The sequence below is a fragment of the Podarcis filfolensis genome (assembly GCF_964270895.1).
Source record: "Podarcis filfolensis genome assembly, chromosome: 13".
Classification (NCBI taxonomy): domain Eukaryota; kingdom Metazoa; phylum Chordata; class Lepidosauria; order Squamata; family Lacertidae; genus Podarcis; species Podarcis filfolensis.
Window position 1 is genome coordinate 49,853,559 of NC_139615.1, and position 26,000 is coordinate 49,879,558.

The window sequence follows — 26,000 nt, forward strand, 5'->3', positions numbered from 1 at the left end:
GCAGCCCTGGAACATCTGGAGAGCCAGAGCTCCCACTCTGCATCAAAATGTACAGCTGGAAAGGAGTCCTGTCTGAAACCCTGGAGTTATTGCCAGACATTGTAAACAATACCAACTCCAACTCAGTGTACGGTGCTTTTTGTTTTTGTTTGAATTTTGAATTTTACTGGTGCCATCCCCGTCATAACATTGCAATCCTGTACTGCTTTATTGATGCACAGTATACTTTATGGATTGGTACTTAGGTTAAAAGTAAAATAAAAATGACCACAGCACAATGGGATTTTTCAGTGAGGAAACTTTCAAGATTTATTAACAACTCATGATTTATTGGAACCAATTATGTGCATATACAATTTTTCCTACTAGCAATACATTTTTATCCGAAATCCTTCATTTTGATTACACATTATACAATAAACAAGGCACTAAAATGTACACCTAGTAGTCATCTTATTATGAATTCTTTGCTTGACTTTAGTCTCTTCCTGATGAAAATAAATATTATTAAACAGATCCTGCACCAAAAAATTCCATCATGAAACTAAGTTATATAATAAAGATCTCCTAATTCCTTAAATACATCTATATGAAGTACAAGGTCACAGTTCTGTAAACCAAATGGAGCAAAAATCCATTATTTGGAGGTGGGGGCAGTTTTCAGTATTTTCCACAATGCAGTTTAGTAAATTAATCTGCTAGAAGCAGAAACGGCTTTGGTACTAAATTAGAAGAGCTCATAGATTTCTGCACATAGAGATGTGTGTGGGAGATGCTGAAGTAGTAAGTTCCCCACTGAAGGGGCTGATCCCCAGGAGGACTACATGAATCTGCAGAGCAGGTGATCCAACCCAAGTCAGAACCACCCAGATACACTGTAGGACTACATGAAGTAAGAGATCATGACTGGCAAGATTAACTTTGGTCCCCGTCTGAAATAGGAAGGTCAAGTTAAGAAGGGCCACTTGTTCCTAAAGTATGTTTTATCTCTCCAATAAGGAATACCCAGTAGGCAAAGGAGGGGATTGTTCTATTTGCCTAGATAGTGGGCCAACACACAACAAACTATTTGGTCCCCCGTATCAATCTACCCAGTGTTAGTTTTACTACACTTCAGGTATAAACGTGTGGCAAAATTCTCATATGTATCAGCCTGGCTAGAGGTTTACGTGGGCAGAGGAGATCGGCTCATGCAGCCAGTGGCGTAGCGTGGGTTGTCAGCCCCTGGGGCAAGGCAAGTAATTTGCACCCCCTAACCCGTGGATTTGCGCCCCCTAACCCTAACCCCCAGATGTTGCGCCCGGTGCGGCCGGCCCCCCCTGCACCCCCCACGCTACGCCACTGCATGCAGCTAACCACTGTGTCTGTCTTGCTGGGTCAAACTGCATCTCAGCTAGAAAAAAATTCTGCAGGACTTGCCTCTCCGCTTGAGAAGCAGAGTTCTAAACACGTATTTTACAATGGCCAGGAAAGAAAACTAAAGCTTGGTTGTTTGTGGAAAAACAAACCTGCACCACAGAACTCTTTTGAGTATAGGAGCGAACAATATTCTATATACTTTAAAAACTGTAATTATACCGTCAACTTTAAAGCAGTTTATTTAGGAGTATTCCACCTGATATCAGCAACAAGACCCTGAACTATATGTCTCACAGCTGCAAGGCTGCATTTCAGAATATGAACACCAATTGTTACCATCAAGAGTACACTGGAGTGTGTGAAAGTAAAACGAGCCTGCAACAAAATGTTGTGACTCTCTCTCCTACCTGCAGCCCAGAAGCCTTTAAGGACCCTTACAAGGGTTCCACAGCAGCATTAGAGTACCATAAGCCTCAATCTTCCCTTTCCCCACCTACTTAAAAATAAATTCTGCCTACTTATCTGTGGATGCCCTACTAGAAGTAACTTGCTTTGCTTTTAGATTTATACACTATATTTTTCAAGTACTGTACCAATTTATTTACCGTATTTGCAGGTCACATTTAATAGATGCCACAGCACTCCCAGTTGTGAAATTTTTACATATTTTCAATACGTACCTTAGATTTGCAGAATTGCTTCCAAAAGCACACTGAAGTAGTACACACCAATAAAAAGAAGTCCTAGGCATTGTTGGCGGTGATAAAGCTGTATAAACTAATCTGCATTGCAAGAGTACACAACAGTGATAGTGGACAGAATCCAACAGGCCTGGAGTACCAGAAAAAAAAGTTTCACTTGCACATTTCACCTTGCTTAGGGTACAGTTGTGGCGTTAATGGAGTTTTGGAAATGATGTGATGGATTTAATCACCGAGGACACCGACAGCTTATGGCAACAGCACCCTTTTAACGACAACATACTCTGTTTCTACATTTAGGCTTCATTTTCTTGGGCACAAGAAAGGGCATCCATACACACCCAACACCCACCCCAAATCTTGGCAAGTGGGGATTCCACATGTTGGCCTTGCTACTTGAGAAAAGGTGCAAGCGTTGGGAGCCCTGAGCCAACTAGATGAAACAATGTTGAGAACTACTCAGGTAGTAAACTTTAGGACCATTCCCTGATAGTTGTTCTGTGCCTAGCTTGCTCATTCATCCCGTGGGGTTTGCAGACATAGCTGTCAACTTACAGATTTGAAAATAAGGGACCAGCAGGCTCGAAAATAAGGGATCAGCAGCCAAAATAAGGGATCAACAATTACTTTTATAAAATACATATTTTGTTGCGTGCAAATGGCTTTAGATACCTATTAGGTCCATAAATTACCATATAGCATATATTCAACACCAAAAAACCAGCAACAATTTGTGTTGACAAAGCAAGCTGGACATAGAAAGGGCCCCATTACCTTCAGTAGCTTATTTAAGAGACATCATCAATAAGGGACAGCAGCGGGACATGGCGCTGGAATAAGGGACTGTCCCACCAAATAAGGGACGCTTGACAGCTATGTTTGCAGATGGGTATGAAAACATGGTAGACTCGGCACCAATCCTGGGAAAGAATCTACCACTTAAACGCTCTTCCGTACACCCTTTCCACCACTCCGTTCCTAAAATGCAGAATTCCATCCTCCCTGCCCCCCAAACTGTTGTTATTTCTTCTCCCTGATCTCTTTAGACTCTTATGCCAAATTGCCCTCATCACTGACCCTGACAATCCATCCCTGGGTTGGCAAATACTTGGCCCACCCATAATTAAGAGGTGGGGTGGGTGATAGAGCCTGTCATTTATGGCCAATGCTTAGAGGTTTTGTCTGGCATTACCATTATATATTTAAAGCAGGCATGTCCTGTATAACTAGGGCACATTGCTCAAACACAGCACATTACAGAAACCCACACAGGCAAGCAGGAGGTTGGGGTGGGAGGAGCAATACTCAACAAATAGCTATTTGAAAATTTGACAAGTGTTAAATATTAAGGATCAGTCATGAAAATGGTATATAAGCATTCCAGCAGGCCTAAATAAACTTGTGACCCATCAAACAAAACACAGCTCACTAATAAGCCTCCCGTTTTTGCTGCTTACATGGAACCACAGAAATGGGGGCACCTGAAACACATGGCAAGTCACGGCATCTGGCTAATTGCTGCAGTCAGCCTCATGGGTCACGAGTTGCAGAGACCGTAGCTGAAAGCTGCCATGATGTTAAGAAGCCTGAAATATACATGGACTTAAAGCAAAAAGTTATGAGTTGTGATTCTGAATGGCTAAATAAATTAAAAATCGTTCACAAGAATGCACATTTAACAATGATCTAACTGTAATTTTTAAAGGATATTTAAATGTTCCCACCAAATCACAGAGAGAACCAATTCTTAAATTTGTTAACCTCCATCAGATTTATCATAGCTCAGAATTACAAACTGCAAGCCATTCCATATATTTAAAGTTGGCTGATTAAATGCATGGTACAGTCTGATATTACTCAGGCCTAAGTTCCTTATGATGCAATCCTATACATCTGCTCAGAACAGTCCCCTTACTCCTACATGCCTGCCCAAATCGTAGTCCTGTTACATGAACTAAATCCCAAATGAAGGGGCATAGCATTGCACCATAAGAGGGATTTTGTCTTGTGTTTCTTTAACAGGGCCTTTTTGCGTCTCATGGCAAACTACTTTTAAAACAGAGGGGGATTTCAAAAGCAGCACAGGGCCCTGGAGCTTTAAAGGAAAAACCCTAGAAGGCTTGCCCTATCCCTTAGGGGTGATTAGGTAGCTCTCTGATTCTTGGCCTTACTTTATCCGGCATGGTAGATGAGACCCAATGGGCATACTTGGAAAATGGAGAACGTGCTCTGCGCACCAATCATATAAAGGCTGTGCTGCATGTGGCGCAAAATGACCACCATAGCCAAGAGCAGGGGAAAAAGAAGAGCCCCTCAAAATGGCCTCCCAACTGGGGGGAAAACCAACGACATTGCCCACCACCACATTTATGCAGAGAGAGAAGCTCTTTGCCCCTCTCCTGTGACCAGGGACTGAACATGAAGAGCAAAGAGTCTCTTGTGGGTTTTTAAGGGACATTTTACGAGGACCTTGAACGGGTTCCACAGGAGGTACTGGTGGGCATACTGGTGTCTGTGGGTGACGCATGGGCACCCCTGAGATTTCGACTTGTAAACATTTCTATTTCTCTTCACCGTATTGTTCAGGTCTCTAATGTTTATTTTCAGAACACTTGTCTGAATATTGATGAGGCTTTGGTTATTTCCCCCACCCTTCACCATCTCATTCATATATAGTTGTCCCTTGACATTTCTCAGTTCTGTATACTGTATTTAAAGAAACAAATACGAAGATTTTAAAAAATACCATCCAATTAAACAGTCCTATTAAACAAAAAAACAGATTATGGACCATCATATAAGAAGTTGTTTCACAATAATCAAACATTAAAATGGAATAAAGAAGCTGAACCCCACATGAAAAAATATCGAAAAACAAAAGTCAAGAATGTGTACCCTAAAACTGATAGCGACATCTCACAAAGGGCAGGCAATGAGAAGAGGAGATTCTGATTTGCTGAGCAGAAACTGGTCCATTAAATTTTAGATCAAGCTTCCTCAACCTCGGCCCTCCAGATGTTTTTTGGCCTACAACTCCCATGATCCCTAGCTAGAAGGACCAGTGGTGAGGGATGATGGGAGCTGTAGTCTCAAAACATCTGGAGGGCAGAGGTTGAGGAAGCCTGTTTTAGATGAACTAGTATTTTAGACAATAGCAAAGGCTTGTATTTCTCTTTGTTCATACCAGATCAACTAATCAGGGCCGCAACTCAGCACATGTGCAGAAAAGTAGCAAAATTTTGTATTGAACAGTTCAGAATTCTCAGCATGCCTTTGAAAAGAGGTCCAAACCCTTATCATGAAAAATATAACTTTGGTGTGTGGAGAATGCATGGTGAAATTTCTAAAGTAGGGGGGCAATTTAATATGAAGCACCAGGAATCTGGTGGCAGAACCTTTGGGCTTTGCTGTAGCTCATTCCTTTTACCCCAGATTACAGCCGAAACAAAATGAATTGTACACGCTAAAGAAATACAAGGCACAATTCATACATCTCACAGTATCTAGATTTTCTTCTTGCAGAATTTGAATGTGGTGAGGAATTCATACAGTTCTATATCCAATATACCAGGAAACTACTCTATTTAGACAAAAGCAAAGAGGATGAAATGTTGAGTTCTACATATTATTATCTAAATAATAAGAATATAAATGACAGGGGAGGGGAAAATTCAAGGGAGAGAGTGTCCAGTATATAAATCTATTTTACATGGTAACACTGAACAGAAGACAGAAGAGGAATAAAAAAGAAATGATAAAGTAGTATTTTAAAAGTTCAGAATGTAGAATGTGAAAGAAATGCAAATATCTCAAGACTGGCAGCAAAATTGCAGTGCAACTTGTGTCCCTCTCCACCGAAAATAGACACAGGAGCGGCAGTTGAAAAAAACTCCATTCTGAACTGCTGAGAAACTGAGGCTCATTGAAAAGGGAAATAGTATTGGCATCCAAGTAGAAGGGGGAGCTGGGCAGGGGCTAAACCTAAACTACTATTTTCTGTAATAAAATATATGAATGCATGCTAGTTTCTCTTTACTTCTGACAGCTAAATTCACTGCTGAGTTTTATGCTCTCTGCACTGCTTCATGTTAGAATTAAACTGCCTGCCACACACGCTTGTTTTAGGAATGGAGGATGGAGAATGTTATCTGGGTGCTAAGCAAAACCTAATGTCTCGTTGTAAATGAGGTCCAAACTGCTCTACCTCAGCTATAGAGATGTCCACATGGGTGACCCCTCTTTTACAGGTAGTAGTTTGTGATAATTTTGGCAAGGGTAACTTGTCATGCAGAGGTGAGAGCACATGCACCTTCTGAAATTCCCAGTTGCACACAGGAACAGGAGCCCCATTCTAATTTAGACCAGACAACCCTAATATGTACCAAAGACACTAAAATGAGTAGGCAAATGAGAAGTAGCCTAACATTTCCCCTCAAAATATTTTCAAAAGGGCTAGTGATTTATTTCCTGAGGCTTGGGGCTGCAATTGCTCCCTCGTTTTCTGTTGGATTATGCTGAAATCTGCATTTATTTTTGCAGTGGTTTGAATTCAGTATTTAAGCTCTACACATGCATTATCTAACATAATTATTTTCCCTTTGGAAAATTATTTAAAATACTAAGTTATAAACTCATTTAAGAACCACAAAAATCTCAACAATATAAGCACAGCCCTCTTTCCAGTTATCTTCCCATTCCCTTTCCCCATACTTCTGATAGTTTCTTGTTTGCCTGGGAATCTGTTAACTGTGAACCAGTGTGCACTTTGTAAGAAGTTTAATAAGATCTGTTCAACAGTTCGAACAGAGCTCCTCAATAAGAAGTTGCACTAAAAGATGCATTACCAAAATACACAAATTTTGTTTTTCCAGAATGAACATATTTGTACCCGGTCTTATAGTCAAAGGAACACACCAGAAAAGACCTGAAGCGACTCAGTTTCTTTGAGCTTGATTCTATTTGAGAGGAGTGAGGTAGAGCAAGGATTTCATGTCATCATGTAAATGATCGGCACCTAGATCTCCATCTCATTCCCCAAGTTGGTATTTCAGCACACCATCCTATCAACAGGAAAAAGAGGAAGCCTTTATGGCTAATTCTGTGCAGTGCGCATGTGGAGCACCATAAACGATGATCATTCCCTTTAGTTAATTCAGAGTAATTCCCACCACTGTACTCCGAACTCACAATTATATACTATTTAAAAATCTCAACTCTAGCCACCCCCATGCCCCAGAAGACAAGAGGAAAAACTCCTTACCCTTTTCCTTGACATACCAAGATGGGAGCGCTGAAAGCAATGACAAATGTATGGCGCTTCACCAACATTAAGCAACAAGCTTGTACCCTTAGTGGAGGAACCTTTGGTCCTCCAGTTGCTGCTACAACTCCCATCAGGCCGAGCAAGCATGGCCAATGACTAGGGATGATGCAAGTTGTAGCTGCATTGTCTGGACACCCAAATGTTCCTTATACCTGCCTGAAAAATTGACTATGCCTCCCCCTACTTTACTAGTAACCCTCTGCGACTGTAAATATAAAAGAGGGGCAGCTCTAATCCACTCATGCTAGTTTTGCAACAGATTTGACAGCACTCTTAAGTAGCTCCAGGTCTCTGTCTTAGCAGCAGCACAAGGTCTGAAAAGATTTACCTGTAAATCCAACACAAGGAAAACCACCTGAAGCCCAGTGAACACAGCAAGGTTGCCCCATTTTGAGAAGAAGAAAAAGCTAATATCACCATTTGCACTTATTAGTCGTAACTGCCAAATCTACATATGAAATTGTGGAAATTCATGGTTGCTGTTTCATTAAAACAGAAATGCGCCTGCTTCTCTTTTGTCACTTACTTAGAGGGTGGTGGGTTCTCTCATTCCCTTGCCTCCCATCAAAGATGAAAACTCTTCAAGAGCTCAGTCACACATTGTGATGCTCAAAGCGTTTGCCAGTTACCCAGTCAAGGAGCCACAGCCACTCCCTGTGTGGTGGCAGAATTATCAGCATTTGCCATGTGTACTCATTACATTTTTACAGGGACTTGCATGTAAAAATGCAATGTGTTTAAATAGCCCCGAGTTACACAGTAAATCTACATTTTAACCTCCTTACATTTGGTTGGTGCTCACTTCAGATCCCTGGCTCATGTGGACTGGGACCAAGAGATAGGTGCAGTACCGAGAGGGTGATCCTGTCATGCAAACAAACTGGACCCGCATCGTACTAGATGGACGGGTGGCTCCTTACTGACATGACGAGAAGCCAAGCAAGCTGAAATGAACCAAATGGAGAGGTGCCAAGTATCCAGGTGATGCTGCAATCCTGTATACACTTACTGTGGAGTACACGTGCACAGCTGCAAATCACACACAATGGTAATTTTCTTGATGCCTTCTTCAACCGCAGAAAAGTGGCCAGACAGTAGTAATTTTGCCCTAAATTATATAGCTGGCAGGTGAGCCATGCCCTATAGTGCAATCTGAGTGCAGCGTCATTAATGGTTAGGGGCAGGAGAGAAATGTGGTGGTGGTGAACTTCCCTTGTGGCCAGAGAGCTAATCAATTGTTTGAAAGCTTTCCATGCCCTCTTCTGAAGCAGTTGCTGCTATGATGCTGCCCTTTCCCCACATTCTATTAATAAACGGAAAATGTATTATGTCCTCTGGCTCAGAGATGCAGCTGAGTCAGTGTGCATCTGCTAGCAGCCCCACCTCAAGAAACAATTATGGAGGATAAGTCAGAATTCTTGCTTCTTGGAAACAAATTTAAATTTCAGACTTGAAATAAAATACTAAAATGCGCAGCTACGTATCTGCTGTTAAGAACTTTCTAGACAAAAAGTGTGCACCACAGAATACGCCTACTGACTTCCTGTGTGTATAAGGGGATGCTCCAAAAATGAAAATAACTGAGTTATTGGGCTTAAAAAACAACAAATAGATACCACATTTTTCTTAGCTCTTCCTTAATGTTTGTTCACAGCCAAGTGGGGAGGCATTCTCTCAAACTAAAAATACAAAACTAGCATAACTGAACCCCTCCTCATTCTCTTCTAATAAACCAGTGACGCCAGTCCATTTTATGGCTGGCTGCTGCCTTCTCTAGGGCGAATTAGGGAACGGTCTGTTGAAAGATGAGACGGGCCACTCTTTTGTAACAGTTTGAAGTTTCCGCTCCCAGTACATTTTTTTTTTGTTGAGCACCTCCATCTTGATTCTGTGCTCCTCTTCCGCCATCTCACACTCCCGCTCGATCTGCTGAATCTTGGCCACGTGAACCTCGTTCATCTGGATCAGCTGCAGTTGCAAGATGGACATTTGCTGATGGTGCTCTTCTTCATGCATCTTTTTCAGATCGCTTTCCTGGGCAGCTTTACTTCTGAAATTTTTACTGCCTGTTATTCTGACTGCTGAACAGGAAGGCTCCGATTGCGAGGTTCCTTCGCATACCTGGAAATGTACAAGATCTTTGTCTTCATCGCACAGTTCTCTGTTTATAACGGTGAAAGGTTCTGGGGAAATAAAATAAAAAATATGACCATTATAATAATTTTCAATTTTTTCCAACCCAAGAGCCAGTTTGGTGTGGTGGATATAGTGTTAAACATACATTGGGAGACTTGACGCCCAAATTGAAGAAGAAGAAGAAGAAGAAGAAGAAGAAGAAGAAGAGTTTGAATTTGATATCCTGCCTTTCACTCCCCTTCAGGAGTCTCAAAGCGGCTAACATTCTCCTTTCCCTTCCTCCCCCACAACAAACACTCTGTGAGGTGAGTGAGGCTGAGAGACTTCAGAGAAGTGTGACTGGCCCAAGGTCACCCAGCAGCTGCATGCGGAGGAGCGGGGAATCGAACCCGGTTCACCAGATTATGAGTCCACCACTCTTAACCACTACACCACACTGGCTCTCAGCTATCAATGTCATTGACTCAGCTATCAATGTCAAAGTGCAAGTAGATAAATAGGGACCGCTCCGGCGGGAAGGTAAACGGCGTTTCCGTGTGCTGCTCTGGTTTGCCAGAAGCGGCTTAGTCTTGCTGGCCACATGACCTGGAAGCTGTCCGCGGACAAACGCCGGCTCCCTCGGCCTATAGAGCGAGATGAGCGCACAATCCCAGAGTCGGTCATGACTGGACCTAATGGTCAGGGGTCCCTTTACTGGGTGGTCGCTATCTTCAGCTTAACCACTTTATAGAGCTGTTGCAGTGAGGATAAGCTAGGATAACCTCATGGGCTCCATCTTGACAGCCTTGGAGGAAAGATGGCGTATCAATGTGATTTTTAAAAACGACAGTAAATTACTGCACAGCCAAGCTTGCATCATCTTTCCCTGAAGCAGATTCAGGACACTGGACATTGTGACAGCATCAAACTACAAGCACTACCATTATAGGGTGGAAGAGGATGGGGCTTTCAGAGTTGAAGGCAGTCTGAAAGAGGAATGGCTGCCCTGGGTGTGTTGGCATCCCTTACTTCCTCTCTGGTGCACAGGTATGGGTAAAAAATGTTTGGCCAGAGGAAAGACGAGGAAAAGGAAATTCGGCTCTCTTTAAAGCTCTACCCTTTGCCTCCACCGTCAAGGCTTTTCTCTGAGAGTAGCTCTATAGGGACCTTCACAGTTAGGATGACTGATACCATGTTGAACTTTGTAGAGTACCTCCAAGACACAGGAGGTTTGATATGATCTTTTACTTTCCTCAGAGGACTGGAGGCTGTCTGGGCCACATGCCCTTTGAAGGCCCTCAAGCACCTCAAAGCACAAGATTATCCCCTGCTTCAAAGTTCAGAGTGGGGGGCTTGAATTCAGCAGGCTTGAGAAAATAGGGAGGAATGCTCAGAGTGGCCTCTTGGAGTTCACCTGAGATGTCTTTTGAAGTGTTTGTACTGAAAGAAGCAGGCAGGGAAGAGAACAACAGAACTACAATTCATATCCTCCTGCTAAAAGGTCTCTTTCAACTCAATGATTTATTTCGAGAAGCTATAACCTACAGCTGGGTAACCTGCGGCTCTTCACCTCCTTTGGTGCAGACTTCAGGGATGTAGGAACAGATTGGGACATAACACAGGTAGGTTTTTTGAAAAAAGGAAGATGACAGCATTGGCCACAGCACAGATTTGACTCTTTTCACTGAGCTCACCTGCTCCAGTCCATCTTAAGTAGCTTGCCTTACAGAAAAGAAAGTTTACTGTCCTTGAGACAGGTGCTGTTTTTGTATGCAAAGCTTTGCAAAAAGTTTCTCAACTTGCAAAAAAGGGAGGGGGTCAGAAGCATGAGGGGACGGAGAAGTTGTGGGTAAAAAATCCTTTCAAGAAGTGCTGAACTGCACTGAGGGAGCAAGGGTTGGGGTGTAGAGGACAGAATCTTTTGCTCATCATACTTATTGCAACGTTGCTGGAGGAGAAGCAAAGCGAAACAGATTCTGAGGGTAAGAAACAGGTAGAAAACATGAAGTGTGGTGTGTTTTGACTAAGAAGAGCAAGGATTTTGACAGGGGAGAAACGGAGCTGAGGTTATTTTTGCTTTCCACCTTCCTTCCTTCCCTCTGAAACTCCAGAACATTGAACCAATGCCGGTATTAGAAATCTCCAAGTGTAATTTGCTTTTTGTCCTGGCTATGTGAATGCTCTGTGGACTCCCTGGAAGAGTGTGTGACAGGTGTGGATCCTCTTTGCTGGTGCTTTGCACTCCTGTGCCTGTTTGGGCTGCACACTCATGCCTTCAACAAATGCTTTGATGTTTCTGTTGGAGTGTGGTACTTTGGCATCAGTGATGCGTGAGTATGAGGGGTCGTGAGGGGTCCCAATCCGTGTGTGACTGAGGCACCACTGTGCCCACGTGTGTTACTTAACGGTGTCCGCCTAGGGTGTGTGCTTTTCTTGTGGAGGGTCATGCATATGGTGGGCAGAGCAGCGGTGCTTGCTGGGAGCTGTGTGAAAATTGGCTGATGCAAGGCAGGGTTGCTAGGGGCACCTACACTTTGCAGCTTCTATTGTGTTCATGGCCAAGCCCAGTGACTGTTCCACTGGTGGGTTGACTGATATCGATACTTTGCACTGCTTTGCTGGTTGGCAGCTTTGCCCATGTGCCAGCCACAGTGGCTCCTTGTGGACTTGCATAAATGGGAGTGAATGAGAGAATTAAGGGATGGTGTATGAATGGGACAGAAAAGGCCCTGCCCAGGCTTTGGCCCTGCCACTGGTTTGTGGCTTCTGACCACGTTCCTCCGAGGAAATGTGGTTGTTGACCACAAAGGGTTACTCTCTGCTGCTCTAACCTGTGGGCCTCCCACAAATGGATACAAGCATGTTTTTGATGTGTTAACTAAGATATAAACAGTTTGAATGGTAGGTATTATTTTTATGGCTGTACTGGAACAAAATGCAGTGGTCTTCAATGTTCTTACACCCAACCTAATTGCAACCTGAGGCTCACATATAAACTCACATGTGCACATATTTATGAAGGTTAATCTGAATTTATAGTCAAACCTCTCAAAATGGCTTAAAAAATAAAATCATGATAATGTGAACTTATTAAAACTAATTATCCCAAATAATTAGAAATGCATGCACACATATACCAGGCATGGGGTCAAATGGTAAGTTATAGGGTTGTTGTTTTTTTAAAAAAAGAAAATTAATGTCTCATTCTCTTATTCCCCCCTATCATTCACCTTTTTCTCCTCTTCAGGAGAAAAATGGTACTGCTATGACACACCTGAGGGAAAGGGCATGACCCTATCAAGTGTCATGACTCACCAGTTAAATCCATATAGATTGTGTTCATTTACTTATACTGGAAAAATCATAGCACCACAAGAGGTATCACCAGGTGAGCAAACTGCAAATTTTCTATGTACTTTTGGAACGTAAAGCTACGAGAATAGTTTACTGTAGATCACTAGAAAAGAACTGTACCTTGGCTGGAGGCTTCTGCCTGATATTCAGAATCCTCTTCTGGTGGACTCTGTAAGAAGTACACCTGCTCAGGTACCATGCTGGCAATCTTCTCTTTTCCTAGGATGTGATTACCTAGAAGTGGACTAATGCTCCTTTTTACCTTGTCTCGCCTTTCATGTGCCATTATTTTCTTTGTCCGTGCTTTGATGTTCTCCCAGCATTTTTTCAACTGCTTGAAATCTCGTAGTGATACACTTGGTTGAGAATTATATTCATGAGCAAGGGCCTGCCAGGTCCGTTGTTTCAGTGCAATAGTCCTTGCATCACTTTTTTTACACTCAAGTACATATTTGTATTTCTCAACTAATGCCAGCAACACACTCTTCTCCACTTCAGAGAAGTATTTGGCAGGTTTTATCACTTCGCTGTTTTGCATTTTCTTTTGATTCTCCAGAGTGCCAAAATAACCTATAAAAAAACAACAACAGACAGCTTACTTTTGCAAGCATGATTGATTTCACAGCAAATAACATTCTGCTCAGAAAATGTTCTTTTTCGTCACAAAAAAAAGTGTTAGAATATTACACTATCATCAGTCAGTCAGTCAACACAATCACCAATAGTAGAGTTCAGGACAAACAAAAGTGCTACTTCACACAATTCAGAATTCCCTACTACGCAGTGTTCAAAATTAGCCAGGCACCCACCGGTATAAAGTTTACGGCATGTAATGCCTTAAGAGAAAACATTATGAAAATGATCTATAGGTGGTACATGACTCCAGTCAAGCTTGCAAAAATTTACCACACGCCCAATAATAAATGCTGGAAATGTAAGGAAATTGAAGGTACCTTTTACCACCTTTGGTGGACGTGCCCAAGGATTAAGGTCTTCTGGGAAATGATTTATAATGAAATGAAGAAGGTGCTTAAATGCACATTTGTGAAGAAACCAGAGGCCTTTCTCCTGGGCATGGTGGGCCAATTGGTCTCAAAGAAAGATAGGACGTTTTTTATGTATGCTACAACAGCAGCAAGAGTACTTCTGGCAAAGTACTGGAAGACACAAGAACTACCCACACTGGAAGAATGGCAGACCAAGGTGATTGACTACATGGGACTGGCGGAGATGACTGGCAGAATCCGTGACCAAGGGAGAGAGACGGTGGAAGAAGATTGGAAGAAATTTAAAGTTTATCTCAAGAACTGTTGCAAAATTAATGAGTGTTAAAATGTTTTGGGTCAGGTAAAACAGAATTGCGGGGACAAACAATTGGATATGAGAAAAAGGATTTAAAGGAAAAAAAAAAGTGTTATAAGTTGACATTGGGGCTTGCTGGAAAACTTTAAAGTAGGGATGCAGAAAAGGGAGGTATGAGGAAGTCGATGAAAGAAGGTCTAAGAAAAAATGTGAAGAAATTATACGTGTTTATATGTTTGTTTGTTTTTGTATTGTTTTGTATTGTCTATTATTATGTGTTAAAAAACCAATAAAAATTTTATAAAAAAAAAAAACAAAATTAGCCAGGCACCAGGCGCATTTTGCATGTGGCTTTTAGCCACTTGCAACCAAGTGAAGAGGCCTGGGCGCCAGGGGAGGTGCATGCGTGGGGATCATTGGGTCTTGACTGTTTTCACACACGATCACCGCATCTTACAGAATTCTATCAGTTACATTTTGTCTGCACAATCAGAATGAATTTCAGGAACCAAAATTCTTTTTTTCTGTGCAGCTGGAGCAGGAGCCGTGAACAATGTTATAGTTAATTGTTGCCGCTTGTCTTAAATTACCCCACCCCACTGCCCTGCTCACAGTTGTGAAGAATATTCTTATGTTATGAATGGTCCGGGTCACCATGAAGAAAAAGAGGTAAGAATAGGCCTATATATCTGTGGACTGTCCCTGGATAAAGTGACTTTTCTTCTTTAAGTTCTCAAAGTGCTTAACCTAGCTCAAGGTTGTCATCCGAACAAGTAAAATGTTTAGCTGATAATCAAACACTGTCAGTTCATCATTTGAAAAATAAGACTTTAGAGCCATCTAGCCCCCAAATGGCAACTAGACATTCTGTTTGGGCAACTGTAATCAGGGGTGCCAACTGGAATAAAATATTGGGGGGGGGGGAGCCCAGGTAAGCCCTGCGCTGCAAAATCGATCACAAGACACAGTGCATGGACACCATTTGAATGGCAATGCCCAGTGCTTTTTTTCTAGAAAAAGAGGTGCTGGAACTCAACATGAACACCTCCCTTGTTCTCTTAAAATGGCAATGGGGAGGCAGCCCCCTCAAATATTTTATTGGGGATCTGGGGGAGCTGGCTGTAACCTTGGTTTAAGGAGCCTTTTGGCACCTAAGCTTATATATCTGAGTTTCTAACAGCGATAGCCCCTCAAAACCACTAAGTTAGATGGCTTGAAAAAAGAGCAAGAGCTATCATTTCCTACTTGTTACCATGACAGCTAATTGGAACACCCCTGTGTAGGGCAGCATACCTCTACGTGCCAGAACCTAACAGCAAAGGTTGGGCATCATCTTCATACCCTAGTTTATCCAATTAGTTATCCATATTGACAGCAGAGTGGATATTGGAGTGGCTTTAGAGGGCTGAGGGATGCAAGACCTGACAGGGTAGGGGTGCTAACACGTTGTCATTGACCATAAAGAATGGAGATATGGAATGTAAATGTGATTTGGTAAATGGAATATGGTTTTTTGAATTCAGAATGACAGATAATGGGTCTCTGCTTTTTGCTGGAGTCCAGCCCATGTGGGAATTATTGGTAATGAGATGGCAGAAAGGAGAACCTTTGTGAAGTTTGTGGGGTGGAAGTAACAGCTGACTATGTAGCATAGGATTGTTTGAGATACAGGGATGAAAGGGAACCTTCCCCTCACAAACTGAGTAACTTTGGGATTCGCTTTGGGGTTTGGTTTAACAATTACAGTGGTATCTCTGAATGTGAACGGGATCTGTTCCAGAGCCCGTTTGCATCCAGAAGCGAACGCAACCCGCATGTGCGGGTTGCGATTCACCACTTCTGTGCATGTCCTTTTGACCGTCTGGGCATGCATGAGCAGCGAAACCCGGAAGTAACGCGCTCCATTACTTCCAGGTTGCCGCAGCGCGCAACCCGAAAATACTTATCCCGAAGCTACTTCAACCCGAGGTATGACTGTATAACTGAGTAACAACATTATAGCCAGTAGGTAGCAATAATAGGGTTTCTTCTCTTGCTTTGCAGCACTAATAAAATCAAAGAAGAACAATACAGGTATCCAGCTTCTTGACTAGATTGTTGCTCCTGTGTTGCAGATCCATGGTAGATCCATGGATCAAGCCGTATCACTGCCCAAACTCTCTGCTAAGATCTTGGGAGCACACGATTGCAGTTCCAACAAACATACCTTAAAACCAGTCCACTATAATGGATTCATTATATCTCAGATAACTCTAGGCCAAATATTCTTGTGAAGCAGGAATGGTTAACTGCAAGGATGCCTACCTTTCGAATCCACACGGTCCTGACTTTCCTCCCCAGAAGCGGCCTTGAAGATTATGATTAATAAAAGACAGGAAATTTCATTGTAAGTACCTCTCTCTCTCTCAACACTTAATTATGTATCCTGTTAACCCCTCAAATATTGACCCACACTCAAAAACATGAAGGGAGTGGGGGATCATCCTAAATTGCATTATGCTTTTCCCATGTGCATATTCAGCAAAAGAAGCAATTCCCTGCATTAATAAGGATAATTCACAATACATTTCAGTTTATAGGTTGATGTGTATGTATGTTTACTTCCAAAAAGGTTACCTCAGAGTAAAAAAGTGTAGATCAGCCTTACTGAAGCTAAGCAGGCCTGGCTCTGGTCATTGCCTGGATAGGAACAAGGCAAACATTGCTTGGGCTTCTGTGACAGAAGAAAGTCTGGAGGTAAACATAGGAATGTAAACGTACAAACGACTTCTTGAAAATGCCATGGAAGGCCACAGAATTTATCGAGGGAGAAGTGCAAGCTCTTCTTCCATAACAACCCCAAGATGGACAGAGATGGGAAAACCTATGGTCCGCCAGGTGTTGGTGAACTGCAGCTCCCATCAGCTTCTGCCAGTAAGATCAATGGCAAGGGATTGTGGGAGCTGTAGTCCAGCAATATCTGCAGCGCTACAAGTCCCTCATCTTCCCTGCACTTGGGGGTTAGCCAGGCTCCAGAGGGTCTGCCTTGGTGTTTTTGAGATCACTTCATTTGAAATGGCAAAAACTGGCAGCGGGGAGATGTATATCCCATATACACTCCTTCGGTATTCCTTCATCAGGATTTACACAGGGAAGCAGCTGAAACAGCCACAGTGGACTGCAATATTCTCGATCTTAATTCTAAATATTTACAAATGCTGCTACCAATATTAGATGTCAGAATGCCTCATCTAGCCCAACTTCTTAAAGCAAAAATCCTTAAAAAGCGCAATGCTATCCACGTTTACCCATGACCCGGGGGTTTCGCCCCCAGACAAGGGTGTAGAGGACTGCAGCCCCAGACTTGCAACCCTGCACACACTTTGCCCGAGAGCAGACTTACTCCTGAGTAGACGCAGGCAGGGCTGCACAAGTTACACGCGACGATGTTGCGCCACAAGGACCGGGTGGGGAGCAAAATGACCATCTGTGGCCCAGCGAGCCTTTCCCCTCTGCAGACAAATACAAATTTCCTCAACCTGTTACACATCTGGCAAGGTATCCTGGCCGCTTTTCTGGGGCAAAGAGGTTGCAGAGAGACGGGGCAGCGTTTTCCTTAGAAATAAACACCATTTTACATATGCATTTTAAACACACGCACACGCACAATTACCAGGCTTGGGTGGACCACGGCCTCCTCAGGCTTCCTCCCCCTTCTTGCTTTTTCCTGGACGCTGCCGGGTTTTCCTCTCTATTTTGGAGAACAGGAAAGCACAGATCCCAGCCTGACAAAGGACGCCTCGCCACCCACTGAATGCGCATCGGCGGCTGCAGGTTTGCAAAGGCAGGCGCGCAAGCGGCGGTTCAGACAATAACGAGCAGCGCTCATCTTGCCGTTGCCCCGGCGGCGCGGGAGGGGAGAGAGATAATCCCCGTAACGTGTGAATATATACGGGATCGGCCTCAAATTCCAAGGGGCAGCGCAACAGCCCCTGCTCTTAACAAAAGCCCCACCATTAATTGCCAATCTCTCTCTCTCCCACCCTCCTCTCTCCCTCTCCGCGGCTGGGTTTAGAGAAGGCGGGATCCGTGTCGCTTCCACCTTCCTCCCCTTCTTCCCCGACCACTAAACCACTCCCTCCTGCTCTTCCCAAGTTCCGACGCGGGTCTCAAAGCGGCGGCCACCAAGCGAAGCCAGCGCCCCGGGTGGAAACGTTGCAATCCCATAATTTCGCGCTCGGGGCACGAAGCAAAGGCGAGAACAAATGTGTGCATGCGTGTTTTGCATGCATGCGAAAACTGACAGCAAGCGTTGCTTTTTCTCGCCGCCCCGCTGCACTAAAGACAGAAGCCTGCCTTCCTTCTTATTTTGCAAGACTCGTAGCAGAGAGTGACCGAATGGCGCCGCTCCCGCTTCTCTCTGGGAATCCAGTCCGGGTTTTCCGACCCGGTAGCTCCGCCGCGGCTCCGGCCGGGAAAAGTGGGTGGGGCGCGCACTGCGCACGCGCACTGTCACTTGCGTGGTGACAGCCCGAGAGGAAGGTTGTCGGCGGCGGCGGGCTCTGTGAGTAGCTTGAAGGAGGCGAGGCGGGTCGGGGGCTGGCGGTGGCCCGGGGGTCGCCTTCGCGAGGGGCTCGCCTGCGGAGGGCCTGCCTTTGGCGGCGGGAGAAGTCGGAAGAAGAGTGCGGAACGGCTGTTGCTGGTGTTGTGTTCTGTATACTCCGCCTTTCCCCCTGACAGGGACTCGAGGCGGCGCACGGGGGGAAGAAAGAACCGTTTCCCCCTCCGGATATGGACGGGACTTCAATTCCCATCACCTCGGGGCGTTGGCTGTGCTGCCTGGGGACTGGTGGGAGTGGGAGTTTAGCTCTCTATTTGGAGGGCTAGGGGAAGGGCAGGGAGAGTTTAGCAACCCGCTTCACCCCTGGAGGCACACTCCATTGTCTCTGGACGGATGCCAACGACAGCAACAATCCGTTGAGTGGGGACCGATGGGAATTGTAGTTTGGGTATCCCAAACTACAACTCCCAAACTACAACTCCCATCAGTCCCCACTCAACAGATTGTTGCTGTTGTTGGCATATAGATATGTCTCTCTGGGGGGCCGTGGGATCCCCCAACCCTGATTTCTGCTCCATGTCCTGTTTCCTACAGTTGCTGGCTTCTGCAGAGTATTTTGCTTCCTTGCTTAATTATTTACTTATTTGGGTTTTTTTGCAATTGCACATGATGTAATGCACCCTTGCCCCGCAGTGAGCTCAAGGTGTCTGTCTTCCCTTCTCATGCGATCCTCACAACAAGAGAGAGTTTGGATTTGATATCCCGCTTTATCACTACCCGAAGGAGTCTCAAAGCAGCTAACATTCTCCTTTCCCTTCCTCCCCCACAACAAACACTCTGTGAGGTGAGTGAGGCTGAGAGACTTCAGAGAAGTGTGACTAGCCGAAGGTCACCCAGCAGCTGCATGCGGAGGAGCGGAGACACGAACGCAGTTCACCAGATTACGAGACTACCGCTCTTAACCACTACACCACACTGGCTCTTCTCATGCGATCTTCACAACAACCCTGTGAAGGTTGGTCAGGTTGAGAGTTGGTGTCCAGCACGAGGCTGCCCAAGTGGGGCTTTGTCTTAACGTCCTATTCAGACACTCTCAAGCCAGACTTCACCAACCTGGTGCCCTCCAGATGTTTTGGACTACAGTTCCCATCAGCCTCAGCTGCTGCCAGCAACTGGCTAGAACTGGTTTTTACTTATTTACTGCACTTCTATACCATCTTTCCTCCAAGGAGCTCAAGGTGGTGCACATAGTTTTCCTCCTGCCCCTTCTTATCCTCACAACAACCCTGTGAGGTAGGTTAGGCTGAGAGTGTGTGACTGGCCCAAGGTCACCTAGTGAGATTCATGGTTGAATATCAATCAATCAATCAATCAATCTTTATTACGGTCCAGAGATCCAACAAATCATTACAAAGCAATGCACAATTCAGACAGCCTACCTCCAGGTTAAACAAACATTTTGTTCAGACTTAAAGATAGGGATCGTTGGTTAAACCACTGATAAAAACTTCGCCACTGCTAATGTTCTAGCGTTTGTCCGGTCTTCCAATAGGCACCTGACATAGTGAGCCTCTCATTTTCCCGGGAAAGGTACCAGCAAGGGTAATATCAGTTCAGCCCTGGCTTGCTCGTATGTCGCACAGTGCAGCAAAATATGTTTTATAGAATCTCTGTCTTGGGCACACGAGCAAAGTCTGTCCTGGTAGGGGACTCCTCTCCACCTGCCATCCAACACTGCAGAAGGAAAGACGTTTAGTCTGGCTTTGGTGACTTCAATAATTTGGTACTCGAAGCTACCAGCATGAGTTTGACCAAACTGCGGGAGGCAGTGGAAGACAAAACTGCCTGGCGTGCTCTGGTCCATGGGGTCACGAAGAGTCGGACACGACTAAACGACTAATCAACAACAACAAATTTGGTACTGTCAGGTTTTTAATGTAAGGTGTTAACTTAAAGACATGCCCATATTGTACTCCTACTGCCAGCGGACCACAGACTGTGATCGAGATCGCAAGTCACTGTGTGTATTATCCCATAATCTTTGCTTTAACGTCTTTAGGGCGCCTTCATAACCCAGGTAATAAAGTGTGGGGGGGTGACAGACCAATAGAGGTGGCTTTTCTAACCATGGTTTTCTGCCATTTGCTGACAAACTCCTCATTGGTCAGATGTTGATACAAACCCTCATGGCTGAATAAGCATTAGAACCCTGGTCTCCCATGTCACAGTCTGACACACTAACCCAGGGGCAGTCAACCTTTTTATACCTACCGCCCACTAATGCATCTTTCTTGATGGTAAAATTTCATTACCAGTGCTCGATGGAAGGAGGATTCAGCTTGTGCCGTAGAACCCCCTACCGCCCACATAGAATCCTGAAACGCCCACTAGTGGGCAATAGGGACCAGGCTGACAACCCCTGCTCTAACCACCACACCACACTGCCTCTCAAAACTGGCTCCCCCTGGAGGGCATCAGGTTGGCCAAGGCTGCCTTAGCCCCATGCTAGGCTCTAACCATTAGTCTCCCGCTTTCACTGTTGTTTATCTCCAGTATCTGGTATTCAGAGGAATATTGAACAGGAGGCTCCAACATAGAGGCTTATAACTGTTTATTGTTCTGTCTGTCTTCAGTATAAAGATGCACAAAAATGTGGCTAATAAATAGAATATTAGTAATAGTGGTAGTAATAATAATAATAATAACAATAATGTATTGCTTATGGGTGATGAGCTGAAGAGGCCCTCATAATTTTTCACTTTCAGCCCCTAGACCTCAGCAAAAATAAACATTTCTGGGGCCATGGACACACTTGGAAATTTGAGAAAATATCCTAGCTAACAAAAAATTACTGCCATATTGGGACCACCATCCAGCTCCCCCAAAGCAATTCCTGTTGGTTTAACTCCCAGGCTAACCACTAGACTGCACTGTCTCTCCACTTGGACTGGAGCATTCTGGTGCTATGTTGCTAAACGTGGCAGACAATGTGGTCTAGTGATTTGATCCTTGGGCTGCTTAACACATCACTTGCATTTTAGAGGGAGCTGGGGTAAATCATGGCCCCACAGCAGTTTTCTACTCAGGTTAACTTGGCTGTAATGCCAGAAGGGTATTATAGGGAAGCCCTGTATAGGGAAGTTTTTAATGCTTGATGTCTTGCTGTGTTTGATGTTTTCATTTGCTGGAAGCCGCTCAGATGGTGGATATTATTACTGTTATTACTGCCATAATTTGAACATATTTTGTCAAAATAAAGACTTTTTTCATATATTCTTTAGTTGTCATGTGTGGATTTCTTAATTCTTGACTCCTTCATTATGGAAAATGAAAATCAAGATACCTCAACTTACATGCCGTACAATGTCACTCCTTACTACTGTAATGTCAGTATTGTGTCTCATGCTATTGAAAGATCTATGAATGATTTTTAGGTATACCTACACAATGGTATACCTGAAAGGATGCTGGAGGATGCTCTCCATTAGATAACGCTATCTCTTGACGAGAGTACACTGAATTTCCTGGAGAGAGGGATTGACTCTTAAAGTCTGTAATGTAGATGTGTTTTGGTGGTGTCTTCATTGAAATTTGGCATCTTCTTATAAAACAGTCCAGTTATAATCCTGAAGAATGGCATCCACCGGAATCACAAACTGGGCTGATCCGTTCCAGGGGAGGGAGGGGGGCAAGCTGGAATGTGGGGAAACTCTTTGTAATTGTGTTTATACACTGAAAATCAATAAAACTCCTTATTAAAAAAATAAAAGAACGTGAAGAGTCATCTTGTCCAGCATCCTGTTCTCACAATGGCCAAACAGATGACTGTGGGAAAGATGAAAGCAGCACAAAGCATTCTCTTTTGCAGTTTCCAGCAACTAGTATTCAGAAGCCTACTGCCTCTATCTGTGGAAGCAGGCTAGTAGCCATGAATTTGTCTAATCCTCTTTTTAAAGCCATCTGAGTTGGTGGCCATCGCTCTCTCCTGGGCTTGGCCACAACTGCATGTTTACTGCATGTTTGCAGCTGTTTACATTTCCATTTAATTTGCATAGTTCACATGACATTACCCTCAAACAACAACAGTCTAAATTATCTTCCTCTGTAAATTCGGGTTCACCTGATACAGGGATAAGCTGCAGGAGAAATTGGGCTCCAAACTGCTCCACATTGGGGGTCACAGATTATTAGTTTTGGTTTTGGGGGGTGGATGGATCAACTGTCACTTTCTACTGTCCTTTCCATTCTCACCCAGTGCTTTCATTTCTTTTTTGCCTGTGCTCATAGCTATTTGCAGTGCACTCCTGAATGGAGGATTTCCCCCCCTTTTGATTCCTCAGATTTGCACAAAACTGTAGAATGCTTTCTCACACTTCTTGGCCCAGGAATGCCACTGAATAATAATAATATGTTGTGTAAAATAATAATTCTTTTGTTCTGTTCTGAACCTACTGTGGATCAGTATAATTTGTTGACCTGAAGCTTTTGTGATCTTAATGGAAGAATGTTGTTCTAGCACATCTGCTTTTAATTGGTGAAACATTTCTACGCAGATGTGAACTGTGTCTTTCCTTACATGGAAGCTTCAATTTGGGACATTTAAGAAAGAGGATTGGCTTGAAACATGAACCTTTTCAAGTTTCTACCTTGTATCCTTCAACAATGGAGTTAATAGATTGTCTTTCTCTCCCAGATTTTTTAAAAGAACAACCTCCTGTTCAACCTTCCAGTGATGATATGGGAACAAAGTTGCAGTTCAAGCCACGATTTAAGTGAAAAACATCACAGTTGGATGCAAACATCAGTACTAGCACACATAAAATTGGTTAGTTTGTGTCCACAATTAAAGAAGTACCTAATGAATAGGCCTCTCCTGATGCTGAAACACAACATCAGCTGTGTTCTAAGGAACATGTATCAAATCCTACATCAGACAAGCCAGAGAGCCAGGCAGCACCCACTCAGACTCAGACAGCTACACCCAGTATCTCTCTTCCAGGATCATCGGCAACATCTGACAATGACATAACTGCAGAATTTGTCAGAAGTATAAGAAACATGGACTTTGATGAAGTTGCTGCCATCCTACACAAAATAACAGCATCAAACCCATCATTCAGTGGTAATTTTTTGTCTGTAAGCCACTTTGCAGCATATAATTATATTTAATATAATAGATATTAATGAATCAAATCAAATTTGAACCTTAGTGAGGCTGCTGAAGACATTTCTGTCAATCTTCCATTCTCTGACTCTCTTCACCACAAAGCCAATGTCAATCCAAAAGTATTCCTATAGCCAGGAAAACCCTGTCTTTAGGGGTCTTCGCCCTAGCTGTGCAGTTTCCCTCTGTGGTCATGATAGCAATCCAGCCACTCAGTTCCATGTTAACCTGAAAGGCTGCCTGAGATCTGTATAGACACATAGACTATCTGGGGAAATAATACTATTTGTATTATTTTCAAAATAATTGCCTATATTTTTGAAACAAAAGTAACCCATACCCAGTAAACCCAACAGTTTTCTCCAGACACCGCCAAATGTCCATTATGAAAGCGTATATTTCCATCTAATGACCACCAGTTAGAGTATAAATTTGTAAAACAGGTTTTTATTAAGTGATCCACAAGTTCGTATAAACCCTTGGAGCGGGACTTTGGTTTTCCGGGGTATTTGCGAACAAAATAAAACTCCACCAAGGGTCTTTGTACTTTGTTCCTCTTGTCAGTCTCAATGTGTGCACCAACTTTTCTGCAAGAGCAAAACACCATACTGTCTTGTACCAAGTGTTCAAGTTCACAACTTTTGGGAAATTCTGCTTTTGGAACTTTGCCCCCCCCTAATATGGAAGCTGTTCATTCTTAATTTTTGTTTATGAGGAGCCAGTTATGGCATTCTGCACATGTGTTGTAGCACATGTTATTTAAGAAGTGCTGCACAAGCCCCATTTTGAAGGGGAAACAAGGTTATAAATGGCAGCCCTACCAAGTCTAAATGTCATCAGCCACCACAGCTGATGTGTAAGTGTGCATACAATTGCAGCTGTTATAGGAAAACCCTTGGGCTCACTTGGATTACCAAAGACACCAGCCAGGAATAGACAAGCAAAATAGCAGTCAGTAGGCATGTTGTTGTTGTTTAGTCGTTTAGTCGTATCCGACTCTTCGTGACCCTATGGACCAGAGCATGCCAGGCACTCCTGTCTTCCACTGCAAGAAGATCAAACCTATCTATTCTGAAGGAAATCAGCCCTGAGTGCTCACTGGAAGGACAGATCCTGAAGCTGAGGCTCCAATACTTTGGCCACCTCATGAGAAGAGAAGACCCCCTGGAAAAGACCCTGATGTTGGGAAAGATGGAGGGCACAAGGAGAAGGGGACGACAGAGGATGAGATGGTTGGACAGTGTTCTCAAAGCTACCAGCATGAGTTTGACCATACTGCGGGAGGCAGTGGAAGACAGACGTGCCTGGCGTGCTCTGGTCCAGGGGGTCACGAAGAGGCAGACACGACTAAACGACAACAACAATTGGGTAGGCAACCTAAGGCCCATGGGCCGGAAGCGGCCTGCGGAGGTTGTTTGACCGGCTCACAAGCCACCCCTGAACCGAGCTGCCTGCTCTTGCACTGCGCTAAACCAGCGCAGCACGGGGACTCACTTTTGTCTGTGCAGGCACAGACGCCGAAAATCATGGGCACGCTCATGTTCGTGTGCAATCCGGCCCACAGTGGGATCGGTGCAGGACCAATCCGGCCCAGGCAAGATAAACCTTGCTGACCCCTGGTTTTAATGATACTCTGTGTGTGCGCGCACAATGTTTTAATTCTATGTTTTATTTTTTCTTAAAATATATATGTACAGTGCAGGCACAGTGGTACCTCGGGTTAAGTACTTAATTCGTTCCGGAGGTCCATTCTTAACCTGAAACTGTTCTTAACCTGAAGCACCACTTTAGCTAATGGGGCCTCCCCCTGCTGCCGCCGGAGCACGATTTCTGTTTTCATCCTGAAGCAAAGTTCTTAACCTGAAGCACTATTTCTGGGTTAGTGGAGTTTGTAACCTGAAGCGTCTGTAACCTGAGGTACCACTGTATACGTATTTGCTTTTAGCTGCTCTCATTTTTATCTGCAAGATGCCTCGAGTCCCTGTCAGGCTGCTGTTCCACCTCCGCTCCTGAAGGCGGCGCCAGGCGCGAATCCTCGCTCCCCCTCACGCGCTTTCCCCAGTCAGCGCTCCGCCTCCCTCTCCGGAGGAGGATTCCAGGTGGACTACGCAGCTGCTGGGGTCACGTGCTCCACTCAGCCGC

At 44.1% G+C, this 26,000-nt stretch overlaps 1 protein-coding gene and 1 long non-coding RNA gene across 5 annotated transcripts; one reads left to right on the plus strand and one right to left on the minus strand.

Annotated features, from left to right (window-relative positions):
* Positions 1–283: 283 nt before the first annotated feature.
* On the minus strand, positions 284–18,537 carry MSANTD3 (Myb/SANT DNA binding domain containing 3). 4 transcript variants are annotated; one of them, XM_083583448.1, is made up of 4 exons: positions 17,801–18,537; positions 12,973–13,422; positions 1,343–9,566; positions 284–1,187 (listed from the first exon to the last, which is right to left on the minus strand). In XM_083583448.1, the coding sequence occupies exons 2-3, from the start codon at positions 13,388–13,390 to the stop codon at positions 9,157–9,159; spliced, it is 828 nt and encodes a 275-aa protein (XP_083439574.1). In that variant the 5' UTR covers positions 13,391–13,422; positions 17,801–18,537; the 3' UTR covers positions 284–1,187; positions 1,343–9,156. The 4 variants fall into 4 exon arrangements, with proteins under 4 accessions (XP_083439574.1, XP_083439573.1, XP_083439572.1 ...); XM_083583447.1 differs by having other exon boundaries at positions 17,795–18,537; XM_083583446.1 differs by having other exon boundaries at positions 17,807–18,536.
* Positions 10,316–15,041, plus strand: LOC310748225. The gene is made up of 3 exons (XR_014541222.1): positions 10,316–10,545; positions 12,746–12,886; positions 14,687–15,041. It is a non-coding gene; the product is annotated as an uncharacterized lncRNA (long non-coding RNA).
* Positions 18,538–26,000: the final 7,463 nt, after the last annotated feature.

Excerpts from the sequence above, each read along its gene's own strand:
- MSANTD3 (XM_083583448.1), bottom strand. The coding sequence starts at position 13,390 with ATGCAAAACAGCGAAGTGATAAAACCTGCCAAATACTTCTCTGAAGTG. Across the intron at positions 9,567-12,972 it reads GGCAGAAGCCTCCAGCCAAG|AACCTTTCACCGTTATAAAC; the intron begins GTACAGTTCTTT and ends TTATTTCCCCAG.